General features: G+C 38.1%; 1 protein-coding gene across 3 annotated transcripts in view; it reads right to left on the reverse strand.

Annotated features, from left to right (window-relative positions):
- Positions 1–19,954, reverse strand: part of LOC101960713 (CD302 antigen) — a 126,372-nt gene that overhangs the window by 18,039 nt on the left and 88,379 nt on the right. The window contains exon 1 of one of the 3 annotated variants that reach the window (XM_005315766.4): positions 12,138–12,380. The exons of 1 other annotated variant lie outside the window; for it this stretch is intronic. In XM_005315766.4, coding sequence (XP_005315823.2) covers positions 12,138–12,204 — 67 coding nt within the window. In that variant the 5' untranslated portion in view covers positions 12,205–12,380. Of the gene's footprint in view, positions 1–12,137; positions 12,381–17,300; positions 19,001–19,954 lie in introns of those variants that run through there. One more of the 3 variants, XM_021730443.3, reaches the window with a different exon arrangement.

Raw genomic sequence — 19,954 nt, forward strand, 5'->3', positions numbered from 1 at the left:
ATAGAGCACAATTTTTCAAGTCACTGATTGTACACAAAGTATTTTCACACCATTCATGTCTTCATACATGTACTTAGGGCAATCATATCTAACTCATTCTACTGTCATTCCTACCCCTTTGCCCCCTTTCTTTCCCTCCCTCCTCCTTGCTCTATCTAAAGTTCCTCCATTCCTCTCATACTCCCCTCATCACCATTATGAGTAGCATTGATAGACATTACTTTTACAAGATTTATTTATGCTGTAGTGTGTATATCAATCACTGTATCACTTCTACTATATCACTGTATGAATTTATTCTTTTGTTGATGAATATTAAGACAGTTTCTAGTTTATGGTTATTACAAATAATGACCTTATGAGCATTCTATGCATGCTTTCTCATGAGTGTATTTCTGGAGTAAATTGTTGGGTACTATAGTTTGAACATCCCTTCCAAAACTCAGGTCAAAATTTAACTGACATTATGATAGTATTAAAGGGTGAGACTTATAAGAGGTGACTAGGTCATGATGGCTGTGTCCTTATGAATGGATTCGTGCTGCAAGAGTGGGTTATCAAGTGAGTAGTTTCCTCATAAAAGAGGAAAAAAGTTTGCCATCCAGTCCCCCCACTCTTGTATTTTTGCCTTCTGTTATGGGATGACACCTCAAGAAACCCTCAAGATGCCAGCATCTTGATCTTGGACTTCTCAGTCTTCAGAACTGTGAGAAAATACATTTTTGTTTTTTATGAATTACTCCATCTGTGGTATTCCATTTTACCAGTACAACAGACACATCAAGTATGCATGTGTCCAGCTTTGCAAATACTGCCAAATGCTTTTCCAAATGTAACTGCCATTCCTATAAGCAGTAAGTCATATTTTAAAAATCCAGTTTGATAATCCTTATCTTTTAATTGAAGGATTTCCATTCATATTTTATAAGTTGCTGATGAATCTGAATGTCTAAATACCATCTATTTGGTATATTTTTATAAACAAATGTTTATAAAATGTCTCCTTTTTCTTCTCTTTTTTCCTGTCTTCTTTTTGGATTATTAAACATTTTTATATATTTTTCCATTTCTTAACGTATTAAATAAATATTCTTTGATTTTCTTCTGTAGTGAATAACTTGAAAATTACAATATACAACTTTGACCTTTTAGCACCTAAAATAAATTAAGACTTTTACTACTTGCTGGAAAATGCTAAGATCACACAGTATTTTAATTTCTATGACCTCCCTTCTGTTGTATTGTTGTTTTATTACTGTTTTGCATGGTCAGTGTTCCTTTAGCTTTATTTGCTCTCTCTGTTACTCTTTGTGCCTTCTTGCATCTCTTCATTACTGAGTGGGATAATTTTCCATTCGTTTGAAGAAATCTCTTTGGTGTTTCTTTTTTTTTTTTTTTTGAAACTCCCTCAATTCGTGAAATTCTATAAATGTCTTTATACTGCGTTCATGCTTAAAGGTTTTTTGCAAATATAGAATTCTAGAAATAGCAGCTGATCTTTTATTTAAGATGTAGTTTTGTTGTTTTGGGCTTTTATCATTTCTGTTGAGCAATCAACTATCAATGTCATTGTTGCTGTTTGGCCAATAATGTCCCCTTCCTCATTGTTCTTCCCAACTCACCCCTGCTGCTTTCAAGGTTTTATTTGTTTTTGGATTTTAGCAGTTTTATAATGGTATGCCTACTTCTTAATGTTTTAATCCTACAAAGAATTCAATGCATTTCTTGAATCTGTGGCTTATTTTCATTGGTCACTTTAGAAAAGTCCTTGGCCATTATCCCTTCAAATAAAGCTTCTGCTCTATTCTCTCTCTCTTTTCTTTCTGGGACTCAAGCTATATATATATATTTATTAGACTTCTCACTATGTCCCATATATCCCTTTTGGACTCCCTCTATTTTTCTTATACATTTTTAATACTTTGGACTATCCATACTATAATCAGGAGTAAGGGGTAGTTGCTAACCTATTCTTCATTTATAACCTGAAGACAAAGGTAACTTTGGTTGTTGATGCTGTTAAACCATCTACTGAGCTCATGATGCCAGTGACTTTTCAGTTATAGAATTGTCATTTTATTTATGTATTTATTTATTGGTATTGGAGATTGAACCCAGAGGCATTTTACTGAGCCACATCCCCTGCCCTTATTTATTTGTTTTTATTTTTTAAAATTTTGAGACAGATCTTGCTAGATTGCTGAGGCTGGCTTTGAACTTGCAATCCTCCTGCCTCTGCCTCCTAAGTCTCTGGTATTATAGGCATGCACCACTGTGCCCAGCTTTATATATATATATATATATATATATATATATATATATATATATATATATATATATATTTTATAGATTCTGGGTCTCTGGTAAAATTCTCAATCTTATCACCTATATTCTTTTTTTAAAAAATATTTTTATTTTTTAGTTCTCGGCGGACACAACATCTTTGTTGGTATGTGGTGCTGAGGATTGAACCCAGGCCGCACGCATTCCAGGCAAACCTGCTACCGCTTGAGCCACATCCCCAGCCCTCACCTATATTCTTGAACTTATCATAGAAGTCTATTTTGGATAACACAATTTCTAGGTCACCTGTCCTGTATCCCTCTAAACCCTCCCTGTTCTTTGCCCCTTGGGCCTGTTTCTTGTTGTGCCTGGTAGTTTTACATCAAATGCCATACACTGTGTAGGATAAAATGTAGTGCCTCTAAATGATGTTTTTCTCCTCTAGGATGGATTCTGGTAGCTATCTGAGTAGCAGAGATCACTGGAATACAATCAGGGACTGAGTGAGCTGACCTGAGGAAGTGTTGAGAGTTTGTGGATTCCAAGTAAAAACCTAGATATTAACTAGAGTCTCTCTTTTTTTGGTGGGTTAAAACTCAAATTTTTGTCTCAATGCCATTAGAATGTCTGAAACTGCCCTGCTTTTAGCTGTTTAAATTGGCAGTTCTCCTAATGGGAAAAGTTACACAGAATGTTGGAAGTGAATTGACTTAGGAACTGTCTGAGGTCTGCACACAGGATTCTCATGGAATTTTAGCCAGATTTCCTAATTGTTCATAGCAAGCATATTTAATTCCCATTACATTATAACCAGAAGCAGAATTCCCTTTTACACTTTTCAACAAGTTGTCAAGAATTGTTCATCTCTATCTATCCACCATCCATCCAACAAACATTTGCTGAATAACTCCTACATGTTGCTAAGACAGAACGCTCAGTGCATTAAAGAGGAGATATGTCCTAAAAGTGGTCAGTCTGATGAAAGAGTAAGATGGATATACATAAAAGGTATGAAAAGATATGATAAATATTATAAGACTAGAGAAGAAGGAGTATATAACTTTGTGGAATAAGAGAATGTTTCAAAAAGTGGGCAATATTTGAGCTAAATCTCACAGGATAGATGGGAATTTCCATGCCAAAAGGAAAAAGTCCAGACAGAAGGAATGCCATAAATATCACAGACAGGCATCTCATAAGAACTCAACAAATACTTGTTGCATGAGTGAACAAAAATATAAAGACAGGATTCTCCCTCTCTCTTTCTCCATGCCACCATAGAATGTGACATATTAGGTCATGACAGAGAAAACAAGCAGTCACTTCCAGAATGAAACTCAAACTGAAAGTCATAATGGTGGCTCTCTGAATTGTAAGCTTTTAATATTTATTATTTCTCTCCCCACCCCCTTATCCTAGTTTATTTTGATCCCTTCTGCTGCTCTTTTTTTCCTTAGCCTTGTGGAATTAAAGAAAATTGAAATGGAAATATATCCTTTTAGCATGTTTAATGACACCTGAGCATCTTTATAAATCACTGGACATTCTAAAACAGGTTGAGAAGTGTTCCCTAATGTTATTTCTAGTCAAAACTACAGATAGTGTTTTCTGTTGATAACAAGCACCTCTAGAATATACCAAAATGAAGAACGTTTAAAATACTGTTTATGTGAAATAAAGCATGTCTAATTATTAGTACATAGTGTCCAACCCTTGCCCTCCTCATACCTCTGATTATTCTGAACTACTATAGAACTTTTCATTACACTTTGAATAAGAAGCCTTTTCTGGGGTTTGGGAATGTTGCTCAGTGGTAGAGTGTTTGCCTAGCATGTATGAGGCATTGGATTCAAGTCTCAGCACCACATAAAAATGAATAAATAAAATAAGGTATTGTGTCCATCTACAACTAAAAAAAAATATAAAAAATTAAAAGAAGGCTTTTCTGATTGCAAGGACTAAATATATGTTCAGGTTACCCCAGATGATCAAGATTTATTGTAATAGGACACTATCTCAGCAAACAAACTTCTTAGGTTTTGGGGGGTTTTTTGTTTGTTTTGTTTGGTACTGGGGATGGAAGCCAGGAGCATTTTACCACTGAACTACATCCTTAGCCCCTTTTATTTTTTCATATTTGAAGTAGGGTCTTGCTAAGTTGCTAAAGGCCTCACTGGGGCTGGCCTCAAACTTGTCATCCTCCTATCTCAGTCTCCTGAGTTGATGGGATTACAGGTGCATGTTGCTGTGCCCAGCTCTCTTAAGTTCTTATACCAAGTCCCCTCTTGGGCTGCCTGCCTAGCTTAATTTAAGAAATTAGCCTTATTTTGATTGGTTGTGGCTAGGGTTGTACACCTAGTAGGGCCCAAACCATAGGTACTTATACGTGAGAACCACAGATAGTCATTCTTCTTGGAAAAGGAATTGTGCTACCCTTTGAGAGCCAGTATACATCCTATGGCACTCATCAAATCCTGCTCTATATAGTAGTTGTCTGATACTTATCCTGTTTCCCCTATTATATTGTTAACTGCATGACAGCAGAGACCATTACCTCATTAGTACCCTCATTAGTTACTATTGTCCTACTGTCAAAGCTGTCCTTGAACTTGTGATCCTCCTGCCCCAGCCTTGGCATTGCAGAGATACACCACCACATCCAGCTTATGCTGCTATCTTGAACATGCATAGAAGTGGGACAGTGCAGGTGGTGCACGTGAGGCTTGGGGAAAAGTCTAGTTTGGACAGCATGATCTTGGGTATGTTATTTAACCTTACTACGCCCTTTATTTTTAAAAAGGGGATAACAATACCTCTCTGGGTGGTAGTGAGAAAGATATTCTGGGTGTTTAGGATTCCACAGTGAACTAAAAAGGAAAAAATTCCTGCCCTTATGTAGCTTATATTCTAATTGAAGCAGATACATAAAAGCAAGATGAATAAGTAAAATAATGGGTTAGGGCTGGGGATGTAGCTCAGGGTAAAGCACTTGCCTAGAATGCATGAGGCCCTGTGTTTAATTTCTGGCACATGTGCGTGCACACACACACATACAGAAGTGTATTAACAATCTATTGCTAGTAACAAATCAGCAATTCAAAGCAAGAAACATAGCAGGTACAGTGATGCATACCTGTAATCCCAGCTACTCAGAAGACTAAAGCAGGAGAATCTCAAATTCAAGAATAGCCAAGGCAACTTAGTGAGACCTCATAATTAAAAATAAAAAGTGTTGGGAATGTAGCTCTGTGGTTGAGTACCCTTAGGATCAATCCCCAATACCTCAAATGAAAAAAAAAAAAAGACAAAAAAAATGATAACAAAAGACAAGATATATTCTTTCTTTCTCTCTCTCTCTCTCTCTCTCTCTCTCTCTCTCTCTCTCTCTCTCTCTCTCTCTCTCTCTCTCGTACTGGGAATTGAACCTAGAGGCACTTAACTACTGAGCCACAACCCCAGTCTTTTTCATTTTTTATTTTGAGACAGGTTCTCACAAAGCTGCTGGGGGCTGGTCTCAAACTTGCAATCCTCCTGTCTCAGCCTCCTGAGTTGTTGGGATTACAGGCATGTGCCACCAAGCCTAGCAAGAAACATATCTCACAGTCTCTGAGTCAAGAATTCGGAAGCAGATACTTAGTTGGGTGACTCTGGCTTGGGGTTTTTCATAAAGTTGCTGTCAAGATGTTGGCAAGAGGGGCTAGGGCTGGATCTCAGAGGCAAGAGTGCTTGCCTAGCATGTGTGAGGCACTAGGTTGGATTTTCAGCACCACATAAAAATAAATAAAGGCATGCTGTTCATCTACAACTACAAAAAAAATGTTTTTTAAAAAAGGTGTTGCCAAGGGCGGTAGTCATCTGAACACTAAATTGTAGCTGGAAGATCAGCCTCAAGAAAGATCACTCATAAGGATGGTGAGCTGGTCTGGCTGTGGGCAGGAGGCCTCAGTTCCTCACTAGGTGATTTCTCCACAGGGATGCTAGAGGATCCCCATGATACAGCTTCTTCCAGACTCAGTAATTCAGAGAGCAAGGTACAAGTGCAATGCCTTATATAATTCAGCCTCAGTTGTTACCTTCCATTATTTCTGTAATATCCTATCGGTTCTTGTATTAAGGTTTTCCAGGGAAACAAAACCAATAAGAGAGAGAGAGAGAGAGAGAGAGAGAGAGAGAGAAAGAGAGATGTAGATATATATATGACAGATACATATGGCAGGCTGGAGAACCAGGAAAGCTGGTGGTGTAATTCAGTCCTAGTCTGAGGCCTGAGAATGGTGGAGGATATTGTTGGAATCTAAAAGCCCAAGAACCAGAGATGTCTATATGATATCTGAAGGCAGAAGATGGATGTCTCAGTTCTAGCAGAGGGGCAGTTTTTGTTTTATCTGGATCCTCAATAGGATGAGGCCTGCCCACATTGATAAAGGGTAGTACCAATCTTCTCCAGAGACATTCTCACAGATGCATTGAGATATGTTATACCAGCTATCTAGGCATCCTGTAGCCCAATCAAGTTTACACATAAAATTAAACTATTACAGTTATACAAGTAAGCCCGATACAATGTTGAAGTGGGCTCCACACACATATGAATATGAAGAGGTAAGAATCTTTGAGGGCCATCTTAGAGGCTGGCAGCCACAGATTAAGTACTAAGGAGAAAGAGAAAAAAGGAAAAGAAACGGAAGCAAGATCCTGAGTGTGGGGCTGGGGTTGTGGCTCAGTGGTAGAGCTCTCTCCTAGCACATGTGAGGCCCTGGGTTCTATTCTCAGCACCACATAAAATAAAATAAAGATATTGTGTCCATTTACAACTAAAAAATAAATATTAAAAAAAAGATCCTGAGTGTGGTGGTCAGGGTCTGGGTTGCAATTTTACAACAGTGTCTAGAAAAGATCACATTATAAAGAAAACAAAGATCTGAAGAAGCTGAAGGAAAAAGTCATATGGAGATGTAGGTTAGATAGAAGAGCAAAAATAAGGCCCCTGAGATGGGACAAAGTGATGATGACAATGATAGCTAGTTATCAAAGATCATTGAGGAATAATGAAATCATATGTGATAAGTCTGAAAGAAAAAAAAAAGCTGTACACAGAAAATAGATTATTGACTTCCCCCAAAACTTTTAATTACCTTCATAGGCTTATTCTAGCATTAGCTGTAACTCCAGTTAATTCAACAATGAATACTTAGGTCAGAGTGTGTGCCCCAGAAACAAGCCTTAGGCATTACTCGAGATATATATTTATTTTGAAAAGAACAGTGTTAAAAAGAGGCAGGAGCCAGGCACTGTGGGGCACGCCTGTAATCCCGGTAGCTTGGGAGTCTGAGACCCGAGAATCATGAGTTCAAAGCCAGCCTCAGCAACTTTGAGGCACTAAGCAACTCAGTGGGCCCCTTTCTCTAAATAAAATACAAAATAGGGCTGTAGATATGGATCAGTGGTTGAATGCCCCTGAGTTCAATCCCCAGTACCAAAAAAAAAAAAAAAAAAAAAGGCTGGAGAACTCCTGTGAGGATAGTTGTTGAGGATCATGCACCTCATGAGCAGAACGCTAACCTAAGTAAGTTATCTTCAATGCTAAGTATTTTTGCTTTAATCCTTTTATAATTAAAGACCTGCCCACAAAGCTCTCCACAAAGTGGTTTTCTATTACTCTTATTTTTTAACAGCTATCCTGAAAGATAGGTGGTTGTTAATAATGACCTAAATGACTTTTTAGGGATTTTATAATTTTATAATCCCCTCTATTAATTTAATGTGTACAGATGGGGCTGGGGTTGTGGCTCAGTGGTAGAGCGCTTGCCTAGCATGTGCAGGGCACTGACTTTGATCCTCAGCACCACATAAAAATAAAATAAATATATTGTGTCCAACTAAATTAAAACAAAATATTTTTTTAAAAAAATATGTACAGAAACTTAGGAATCTGATGAAAAATTGAAAAGTTATATTGAACTCTAAAAGTTTCCTCTGCCTAAAATTATCTGTGCTAAAAGAATAAAATGTCATATCCCAAGGAAATTTTGCATAACCAGTCAAGTCTACTAAAATTCTGTTTCCTTATAAGCTATTTTTTTGTTTTGTTTTTATTGATTTTTTTAACAGCCTGGCATAGCACAAGAGGAAGCAGTCCTTGGAATATGCTTGTTCTAAATATTAACATAGATAAAATAAAAATGTTCTTCTCTTTCTTCTCAATAAAAAGACCTTTGCTCCTCTGCTATTAAGAGAGAATTGTAGCCAGGGATGGTGGTGCACACCTGTAATTCCAGCAGCTTGGGAGGGTGAGGCGGAGGATCACAAGTTCAAAGCTAGCCTCACTTAGCAAGACCCTATCTCAAAATAAATACTACTACTATTACTACTACTACTACTACTACTACTAATAATAATAATAATAATAATAATAATAATAATAATAATAATAATAATAATAATAAAAAGGGCTGGGAATTTAGCTCAGTGGTTAAGCACCCATGGGTTCAATCCCTGGTACCAAAAAAGAAAAGAGAAAGAGAATTGCAGCTACTTATCTTCATTAGGACAACTTGGCAGGACAGAAGAGGAGACACAAATCAAAACAGAAATCCACAGGACACTAAATCCCCGCTGTTTTGGATCTTCATTCTAGTAAGACAAGTAACAGGCAAGAGGACAGATGAATAAACAAAATGCATTTGAAAGTGCTTTAGTTACAACATGGAGATGGAATAGAAAAATATGGTGTTTATGGAAGGGCTTAGGAGGTGATATGAACAGAGATCTGAATGGTGAAGAAAGGGCAGCCATGCCAAGGACAAGTGGGAAATATTCTGTGCAAAAGGACCAGAGGTGTCAGTGTTCCCAGAAGGTCAGTGTGGCTAAACAGGGTGACTGTCAGGAAGTGTTGTAAGAGATGACGTTAGGGAGAGAGGGAAAGCCAACTCATCTAGTTTTAAAGTCATGGCAATTCAAAATGAGAAATCTAGATTCTGACACAAAGCTTGGGATGTAGTTAGAGGTACAACACTTGCTTGCTTATTTGAGGCCCTGGGTTTCATCCTTAGCACAAAAACAAAAATACCAAAACAAAAATTTATATTCACTTGTCCCATGCCATTCATGGGAATCACTGACCCAAAAGACATATGCTGATCATATACTACATGAAAAATCCATTACAGAGCTTTTAAAAGACATAACTGTACTTAGAAATTGAATGTCTGGTCCACTGTATTTTTGTTTTGAGTGCTAGGGAGCAAACGTAGGCTCTCACACATGCTAGGCAAGTGCTCTACCATGAGCTACATCTCATTGTGACTTTTAAGATAATAACTAAGAACAACATAAGATTCCTTCACTAAATAAATAACTGATAAGAATAACAATGATTTCTATTTCAACATTACATTTAAGGGGCTGGGGATGTGGCTCAAGCGGTAGCGCGCTCGCCTGGCATGCGTGCGGCCCGGGTTCGATCCTCAGCACCACATACCAACAAAGATGGTGTGTCTGCTGAGAACTAAAAAATAAATATTAAAAATTCTCTCTCTCTCTCTCTCTCTCTCTCTCTCTCTCTCTCTCTCTCTCTCTCTCTCCTCTCTCACTCTCTCTTTAAAAAAAAAACATTACATTTAAACTTTAATATTATAAGAGATTTTCTGTTAAGATGTTGTCATTCAGCTAACTCTGTGATAACTTTGACAAGTTCTTTGGATACTTAGTTCTAAACCATTCTAAGCCAAATATAATTCCTAATCTTGTCTGGATAGATTTGTGAGATACTGTGATGAAAAGCATCCCAGTTATTCAGCCTTACAACATTATAAAGAATGTGAATGTGCTCAGAAACCATAAACATCCAACATAGAGTAGAACTCACATGATGTTTTCCAGTTGCAATAATTACCCTGCCATTTGGATGATTAGCAAAGGGAAGGAAATCAAGTTTTACCATGTTAATAAGCACCATCCACAGAGTTCTCACTAGTGCTCATAACAGCCCTATGAAATAGGTATTATTTCCGTGTTATTCAAATGCAGTTAAGTTGGGTAACAAGGGCAAAGCTCATACTTTTTCTAGATTAATCTTTAAAACCGCCTGAGAGAAGCTGATTAATAGCATGAAATTATTCAACGTGCACTTCTTTCTTCTAAAGCTCTCGAAAACTCTATTTATCCACACTAGACTTATAAAAGGAAAAGACTATAACTTGCCAAAGAAAAGTTTGTTTTCTATTGCTGGTCAAAACAGCTTCTCTGAAAAGGAAAGATACCAAAATCTGGAAACTGATTCTCTTTCCAAATCTGTCAAGATATATACATACATATATTTTTTTGACTGAAGTACAAATGTATGACACTGCAGAGGGTGGTTCAATGGGAGTTCAGATGTGACTGCCTCAGGAGGATGTGCATAAGGAGAATTCAGAAACAGGTCAGCCTTCACAGAATCTCAAGTCCAGCCTGACTTAGACACAAGATGTATGGGTTGAACTGTGAAAACTGGTACATCTTGCTCTGCTCCTCCAATTGGTAGCAGATGGCATAACTGGTCATAAATGCTGGTCCACAAAAGCTTTCAGGAAAGGAGCTTTGAATTTGTAAGCAAGTTCTAGCTGTTTACTCTGCTGCCACTTCCATCTCTGAGGGCCTTTAAAATATTCCTGCCTGTCAGCAGACTTCATAGGAAGTTATAAAAAAGGCAGTGAAATTGATGTGGGGGGGGGGATCTCTTGCATAATCCTTTTGTTCAAGCCAATGCAAGCATTTAGTTCTTGTTTATTTTGCTGTGTAATTCCTGGAACTGTTAAATCAATAGTGTTTTTGGATGAAAGTCTTCCCCAGAGGTTCCCCATCAACATATTTTTAACATCCCTGTGTAGAAAATTTGTTTAAGACACATTTTCAACGGAATTGTCTATTTTCTTCAGGATTCATTTTGGAAATGACTAATTGTGTAATTTTTCACATGTCACTTGCACAACAGCAGATCAAATATTTTATTATTTATTTTGTGTGCGGTACTGGGGAATCAAACCCAGGGACTCACGCATGCTAGGCAAGCTCTTTACCATTAAGTTACATCCCAATCCCTTTTTATTTTGAGACCAAGCAGGTCTTACTAACTTGCAGAAGCGGGCCTCGGATTTTGGATCCTCCTGCTTCAGCCTGGAGTAGTTAGAATTCTAGATAAGTACCTGTGTCTGCCGCAAAGTTTTTTGTTTTTTTAAAATCACGACTTAGTGGAATCCAACTCTCCCATGTTCACGTCCCTCTTCCATCCAGGGGTTATTTGGCTGAACCCTTTTCTTGTTTCAAAAACTTGAGCACCAACCAATTGGACAAACAACTGGCGCCTGCTAAAGAGGGCTTACTTCCTCCCAGCACCCCCTACACACGCTGCGCACTAGCTGGGGAAAATCTCAGCTGCCAACATTCTCGCTTCTCAATGACCCAAATGTGCCTGAAACTACTCAGGTCGAGGGACTACGATCATCTGAGTCCCTTCGTTCTCCGGCCAATCAGCCTGGTTGCGGGGTGTGGGGCGGGGTCCCTCCGGAGGCGCTCCCCGCCGAGTGGGGTCTGGACTGAGGTTGTAGGCACTGGGGAAGGAGCCCTAACGTTCTCCGCCACCTCCCTGCAAGGCGCTCTTTGGAGACCCTCGGAACCCCGAGAGGCGAATAGGGGTATGACCAGATAGCAGGGTCCAAGGGGGAGCCTGGGGTGTGCGTGCAGAAAAGGGCGAGATGTCCCGCCCAGGTGCACCCCCTCTGGGCCGCCCCGGTGCGGGTGGCAGTGGACAGTCTCTGCTGGCTCGCTGTTCTGGCTCTCGGGCCGGGGCCGGGGCACGGCAAGGGGCAGCTTACCCGCGACCGTGGCAGCGACAAGGCCCAGCAGTGGCAGTAGCAGCTTGGGTAGCACGGCCCGGGGCATGACGGCGGCAAGAGCCAGAGGGCGGGCGGCAGGCGACAGCGGGCCGGAGCGGGGCGGGGGCAGTGCTTCTCGGAAGTGGAGCTGCAGTCCCGACCCCTCCCACCGCCCAGGCCAAGGGAGTGCGCTACGGAGGGTCCCACCTAGCGCTGACCCGGGCTCTCCAGATTGCGCAAAAGGGGCTGGAAAGAAGCCTTATGGAACTTTCCTCTTCAATTGGGGGAAAAAAATAAAAACAAATAAACTTTTTTTTTGGGGGGGGGGTTGAAGTAATCTCATACTTTCGAAAATATTGCAAAAATAGCACAAAGCATTTCTTTAACCCTTCGGGCAGCTTCTCGAAATATTAACGTCTTATGTAACTCTAGTAGAAAGATCAAAACCAGGAAATTACCACTGATATACTACTATTCGCTAGACTATTCACAGAATTTATCACAGTTTGCCAATGTCCTTCTCTTTAGTGCTCTTTTCCTATTCTAGGATCCAATCCAGGATCATACATTACATTGAGATGTCACATCTCCTTAATTCTTTTAATCTCAGACAGTCTTCTGTCATTCTGACTCTTTCCTGATCAAAACCATTTGTAAAAGTACTGGCAGTCTTGGGTAGAATAATCTTGGGTTTTGATTTGTCTGATGCTCCTTCTGATAGGCAAGGGTACCACAGAAGTGATACCACTCAGGAGACACATGGCATCATTATGTCTCATTACTGGTGAAGTTAAAAACCTTTTCTGTCACTGACTCTTGGATCAAGAGGCTTTAAATTATGCTATAAACTGATTCTGTAATGTGGGTATTGATTATATAGCTATAGCTTGACCCATGAGAGTCTCTGGAGCCAAACAACGCAAACCAGGGCCAATCATGCTGCTTGATTCAGCCTCATGTACTGGGAAAAGAGTTCTGTAAAATCAAGCCTAACCTAAACAATATGAAAGCAAACAACCCAATTAAATAATGGGCAGACTGAAGAAGACATCAAAGAAGATACATAGGTGGCAAATAAGAGTAGGAAAAGATGCTCAACATCAAATGTCATTAGAGAGTTGCATATTAAAACAGAAATTAAATACTACTGCACATCTGTTAGAATGGCCCAAATCTAGAATGTTAACAATAAATCCTGGTGAAAATGTGGAGCAATAGGAACTCTTATTCATTGTTGGTGGGATTTCAAAATGGTATAGCCACTGTGGAAGACAGTCTGGCAACTTCTTACAAAACTAAATGCTCTTACCATACAATCCAGCAATCACAAATCCATGGTATTTACCCAAATGAGTTCCAAACTTATATACATGAAAAACATGTGCACACAAATTCTTGTTATCAGCTTTGGTTGTGATTGCCAAAACCTGGAAGCAATCAAGATGTCTTTCAAGAGGTGAATGGATAAACAAACTGTGATACATACATACAATGAAATATTCTGTGCCAAAAATAAATGATCCATCTAGCTAAGACATGGAGAAACCAATCTGAGCAGGCTATGATTCCAATTTTATGGCATTTTAGAAAAGGCAAATTATGGACATAGCAAAAATATAAAATGGTTTCCAGGGGGGCTGGGGATATAGTTCAGTTGGTAGAATGCTTGCCTTACATGCACAAGGCCATGGGTTTAATCCCCAGCAACACACACACACACACACACACACACACACACACACGAAAAGAAAAGGAAAAGAAAAAGAAAAGAAAAAAGTTGGTTTCCAGGGCTTGACAGGGCTGAGGAAAAAAAAAAAAGGAATGAATAGGTGGAACACAAAGGATTTTTAGAAACTGAAACTAATTCTTTGTGAAGCTATAACGCAGATCATATCATTATATATTTCTCAAAATCCATAGAATTTACAAAACAAAGATTAACCCAATTGTAAAACAGGTCCAAGTTAGCTATAGTTAGGCTCCCTTACCAAAGCTCCCAGCAGGCTATGTTTTTAGTATATAGCTAAGGTCATGAACATCCTGATTCAGCATATGTACTCACGGTCATAAACATTGCTTATGAGCATGTGCCCACTTATGTAACCTGTTGGCAATGTGCCTTTCTTGTCTGATTTGTCTATTTAAAAAGGGGGGTCTATGGAAATGGTTCAGGGAACTGTCTGGGGGCAAAGTGGGGCTGGAGCTGGGGGCTTATAAAAGTGTCTTTTTCTACCTACTGGGATCCTGAATGTGTTTCCTAGGGTCTGATCCTTTTCCGACACCAATGTAAACTGTGGACTTCAGTTAAAAATAATGTATCAATATTAGCTTATTGATTTTAACAAATGTACCACCCTAATGGAAGATGTTAATAATAGGGAAACTGAGTGTACGTGTAAGGAAGTATATGGCACTACTTTTTGCACACCCAAAAACTAAAGTGTATTAAGAAAATAAAGTCTAGCCCTTTTCAAATCCTTTCTAGCCACTTTTATGCTTCTGATAGTCCAGTCTGAAATGGAGTGATTATATCAATTAAATTTGATCAAAAATATCCATAAGGAGAGCCATAGAATGTTAGATGTAGTGCATGCCATCCTCATTTACTGATAAGAAAATTGAGATCAAAACAGGGATAAGACTTACCCACGGATACATAGCAAATACAAAAAATTGAGCCACAGCCCAAGTCTTTTGCTGGATTCTGCCATGATTCTAGGTTCAGTCTGCCAAAGTTTCAAAGTCTTGCCTAACTTTTTATTTCCATTAAAGATGTCAATAATAGGTCTACATTACTAAACCCAAACTTGAAAGAAAATCATTCCAAAGTTACTTGTGCATTTAAATATTGGCACATCTTGATTCCAGTTGGACTCTTGCCCTGCTAACTAGTAAAATGAACAGCTCTATGAAATCATGCAATTGAAAAAGTTCTCTTCTCCACTCCCACCTCAGGCCACAAAATATTTTTATTTACATATGTATTTATTTTTTATTAGAGCTTTATGGTTATACATAATAGTTGGGTTCCTCCTGACAAATTCATACATACATAGAAACAAAACTTTATTAATGAGGATTCACTGTTTTTCTTTTTTCTTTCTCAGCTTCTTAACCTTTGAATCTCTTTTCCCACCTCTTTCAGGAAACAAAGGAACAAAAACAAAATAAAAAAAACCCTGAAAAAACTTTAATCTTTCTTCTGCCTCTGTCTATGGCCCATCTCTACTTCCTAAAATACTTTACACTTTCATTTCCACCATCTTCTCAAAATCTAATGTTCCCCATGTCCTAACTTCCCTTTCATGTTTCGGCTTATGTTTCCATTTGGATTGTGACCCCACCATTCTGTTGAATTTCCACTGGCTAAGATCACCAATGGTTTCCTAATCTTGGTCTGACTTCACTTCTTAGTTCTTTAGTGATGGGATCAACATCAACTCGGTCCAACATCATACAAAAAAGTTATTTGGACCAGGTGCAGTGGTATACTCCTGTAATCCCAGTTACTTAGGATGCTGAAGCAGGAGGATTGCAAATTTGAGCAAGAACTTGCCTCCAAGAAAGCAGGGAAGGGGCTGGGGATGTAGGTCAGCAATAGAGCATTTGCCTAGTGTGTGGAAGCCCCTGATTTCAATCCCCAGTTCAGGATGAAGGCAAGGTTATTTGGCCAGGGAATTAAGCACCCAGATTCTTCAGAGTACTGATCACCAACCCACATAAGGTCCTTTGGTTTGGCATTGCTGAGCCCTCCTTTGGCCTGAGATAGTAAAACGTAAGTAACTATTATAGTTTGGATATTAGGTGCTCCCCCCCACACACACACCTCAAAGTTCCTGTTAATGCAGGAATGTTCAGAGATAGATTGGGTTGTGAGAGTTTTAAGCTAATCAATTCATGCTAGTTTGACTTTCCCTCCTCTAAGTTGTTCACAGTGACACAAAAGCTGACTAAAACAGTAACTGTAGCCTAAAATGGAGGGCGAGTCCTTCTCTGTGTATTTCAGCTGTGTATTTTCAGTGGGGAAAAATCAGATGAAGGGAAAAGGCTGATGAGGGAACCAGTGAAAAGGCAGGTGCAAATAATCCAGGGCAGGGATCGGGGGATAAGGATCTAAAATAATACAGTTGGCAACTGGAGATAACCTGCTTTTTGAGAAGTTCAATGTGAAATGAGAAAACTGCTGGCTCAGGGGACATGAGAAAGAGGATCTGAGGATGACTTCTGGGCTTCTAGCTGGGGAGACAGAATATGCTGTCATCATATTAACTCCGGTTGGGGAAATGGAAAAGAAGTTTCTTAAATCCTGCTTGTGATTAATGTAGCTTGGGGGGAAATAGAAATATGTGTTTTCTAAATCTTTTGAGATGTAGACATAGAATGTTTTAATTTATATTTATACAGAGAATTACATACAATGGTTCAGATCATGTAGTTTAAAAAAATGTTGTGAGAACTAAATTTGTCTTCTTAAGATGTTGAGCTAATTAATAACAATTAGGTCTTTGTTTCTCCAAGATGGTTTTAGGATTAAAAAAGGCTAAGATTAAAGTATATGAACCTCTGACTTTCTCCAGAAAAAATCTCAGCAGTGTGGTCAGAATTGGGGGTTTCTAAGACTACAGTAGTCCTTTGCAGCACAGAATTGCCAGATAATGAAAGTATCTTGCCCTAGAATCAGGAAAGGGAAATGCTGAGAGGGGGAAGGTGATTATTAGTATCACTTTGGTATGGGTTCCCCTGTACTTCCACTGTTACGTCTATTGACTTACTTTCTAGGTGCCTGATTTTAAAAGACCAATTTTGTCAGATTTTATGTAGTAGTTGGGTTGGTGAGGCAGACTGGAATGGGTTGTCTTTTAGTTCTTTAGAGACATCTGGAACAGAGGAAATGAGGGAGGGAAACCCTTAGGGGCTTTCTGGATATGTTGAGAAGGACATTCACATAGCTCTTCCAGTGAATAATTGAAAATATGAACCTGGACTATGTATTGAACCATGAGCTAAGAAATGCCTCAGAGGGGAGGTGGTAGACAGGACCCACTCGAGGGAGTGCAAAGAATGGGAAATAAGAGGAGCATAGAAAGGATCCCTGATGATTCTCATAGTTGAGACACATACTAATGAAGGAATCTCAAAAGGAAACTAAAATCAAGCATCCAGAGATGTAGGAATGATTTATTCTTTAAAAAGTACTCATAAAATCATTAAAGAAAGCATTGATTAAAATAACTGAACATTTTATTTCTCATTATAACTATATTCCTAACGTAGGAAAGCCCAAACTAGAGATGTTTTTCTTCAAAAAGAATCAATACTTTTACTTAAAAGATAAAGCAACTTTATTATGGCATCACCACTGTATATAGCTGTACTTTTCACATCAAGTTGGTTTAGTTATTTGAGGAAACTCTAAATGACTAAAATTGTATAGATCACATGTCAAGAGAATTAAAATATAAATGATACTTCAATTAATATTTTAGGACAATTGTAACTATATTAAAACTGTCTTAGAAAATTATTTACAACTTTATGATAGTATAAACACTCTAAATTTAAAATAAAATCTATGTTTTGTACAAAAATACTCTTAAGTACAAATATAAGTTAAACACTGAATAAAACATTCACCATATGTAGTGGATGCTAATAATACCACCTATATTCTGGGTGGGGAAATTGAAAAAATTACCACAAATAATGTATCCTTAATCATTCAAATTTTTAAGCATTTTAGTAATAATCATAAAGTTTAGAGTTTCACTATAAAATTCTTGTTTTTTCAAATGCAAGTTAAATAATTTCCTTCATAGACTCCTCTGTTTAGCTCATGTAAAAAGATAACAGAGTAATAAAAAAATTCCTAATCAAAAGTTGACATGCTATGTGAAACATAAATTGTAAAATCCAGTCTCATCCCTAGCTGAGTCCCTTTTATAAGGAAGTTAAATGTACTAAATTAGAAAACACAAAACACATGGCTACAGGGTACCTAATCAATCTAACAATAATGTTCTCATGACTTAGAAAATGCTAAGTACTAAATCTTCTTTAAAAGCCGTTGTTTTATGAGTAATTATGAATAGAAGAAACATTTCCATATAAATGATATTGATATGAAATATCTTTGGAGTAGTATAAGAAGCATCTTGCCAACAGGCATCATTTTGCTGTATAAAAAGTAAGCATGTCTCACTGTGTAATAATTTTTCCCAAATGCTGCAACTGACTATTTTGAAACAATGTTGACATTATTTGCAGTTGGGTTTTTACTTTGAGGTACTAATTTTGCAGTATGTCAGATGCTCTTAAAAATTAAAGGATAGATATGTGACCTAGTAATGTGCCAGTTTTCATTTTCATTTTCTAAGAAGTTATGTTAAAAATGCCATTAAATTATCTAGTTACCAGCCACATTCTTACAGAGATAATTCACATTAGTTAAACTTAGCCTATTGACAATTTGGATGAGTTCCAGCTTTAAGTCCTTTCCATTCTATCAACCAGAGATAAAAGCATGGCATTTAGTGGACAACTGTGTACACCAGAATTTCAGGGAACCAACTAAAAAAGAAATTAAGACGTCTACTATGGAACATAGTAAACACTGACATTGGGAAAAATTTAAGTGGCTCATTTTTCCTAACATAGTAGTGCAAATAAGAAAACTTTTAGAAGAATTTACTCATGGAAAGAAGGAAGCATGATCTCATCTTCATTCACTCCTTGTTCATACCGAACTGATGAGAAGCCTGCCCAGTGGAAACGGTTTCTTCGGTAGAGGAACCAAATCAGACCACTGATGAGAACTAAGACACTGAGCACTGCAAATGTGACAGCTATTCCTCTGTAATCAGGGCCTGGAATAGGGAAAGGTTTGATATCAGGAGAGAGAATGCACCCGTTATTATGATTATTATGTTATTGTGGTTATTATATTATGATTATGTTATTATTGATTTTGTTCATTAAGGTGTGGGTCACATACATAAGCCATGTCCAAATTAAAGACAATAAATATTTGATTGTTTCACAGCTTGAACAAAAAATTCAAACTCATTATCAAACATTTAACGCTTCCTTTTCAAATTTATGTTTTTCTTTTCATTCAAATTCTTTTTGTTGTTATAAGAATTTTCTTCCAAAGAAATTGAACTAAAGCACTGTTATTATTTCCACTTTCCTTTACCACCACTTTTCTTTCTTTCTTTTTTTTTTTTTGTTTTATAGTTACACATAGTTGTTGGTTTCATCCTAATAAGCATCCTAATATGCATGGAAATAGATTTCAGTTCCTTACTACCACTCTTTTGGGAGAATCACTTCTCATACATTATCCTCCCCTGATTGCAAATTGCTAAAAACTGTAAATTATTGTGTCTGACTTACCTAGGGCCAAATATACTATTATTTGCTTTAAAAATGATTTAATCCTCAAGAATGACCTCATTTAGCCCTTAGCATTCCCCTTTTCTGTGTGCTGCCCATATGGGTTCATTCTGTAAGAGTTAGAATCCTGCCTGTCCCCATCCTGTGGTAGGGATGGAATCCAGGGCCTTGTGCAGCCAGGAGCCAGCATTCTGTCACTAGCCACATACCCAGCCCTGACCCATGGCTTTAAATACCGCCTCTATATCAACATCCTGTCTCTCTCACATATTCCACTGCATACTAGAAATTTCCATGTAGCCATCTCTTCCCCATATGGACAACTCAAAACAGCCAAACACAACTCTTAATTTATAATACCCTAACCCTATAGGATTCTAACTTCCCCTGCCCTCCCGTGCATGCACCCTGCCAATCTTCCAGTT

The sequence above is a fragment of the Ictidomys tridecemlineatus genome, chromosome 7, assembly GCF_052094955.1.
Source record: "Ictidomys tridecemlineatus isolate mIctTri1 chromosome 7, mIctTri1.hap1, whole genome shotgun sequence".
In the NCBI taxonomy this organism is placed as follows: Eukaryota; Metazoa; Chordata; class Mammalia; order Rodentia; family Sciuridae; genus Ictidomys; species Ictidomys tridecemlineatus.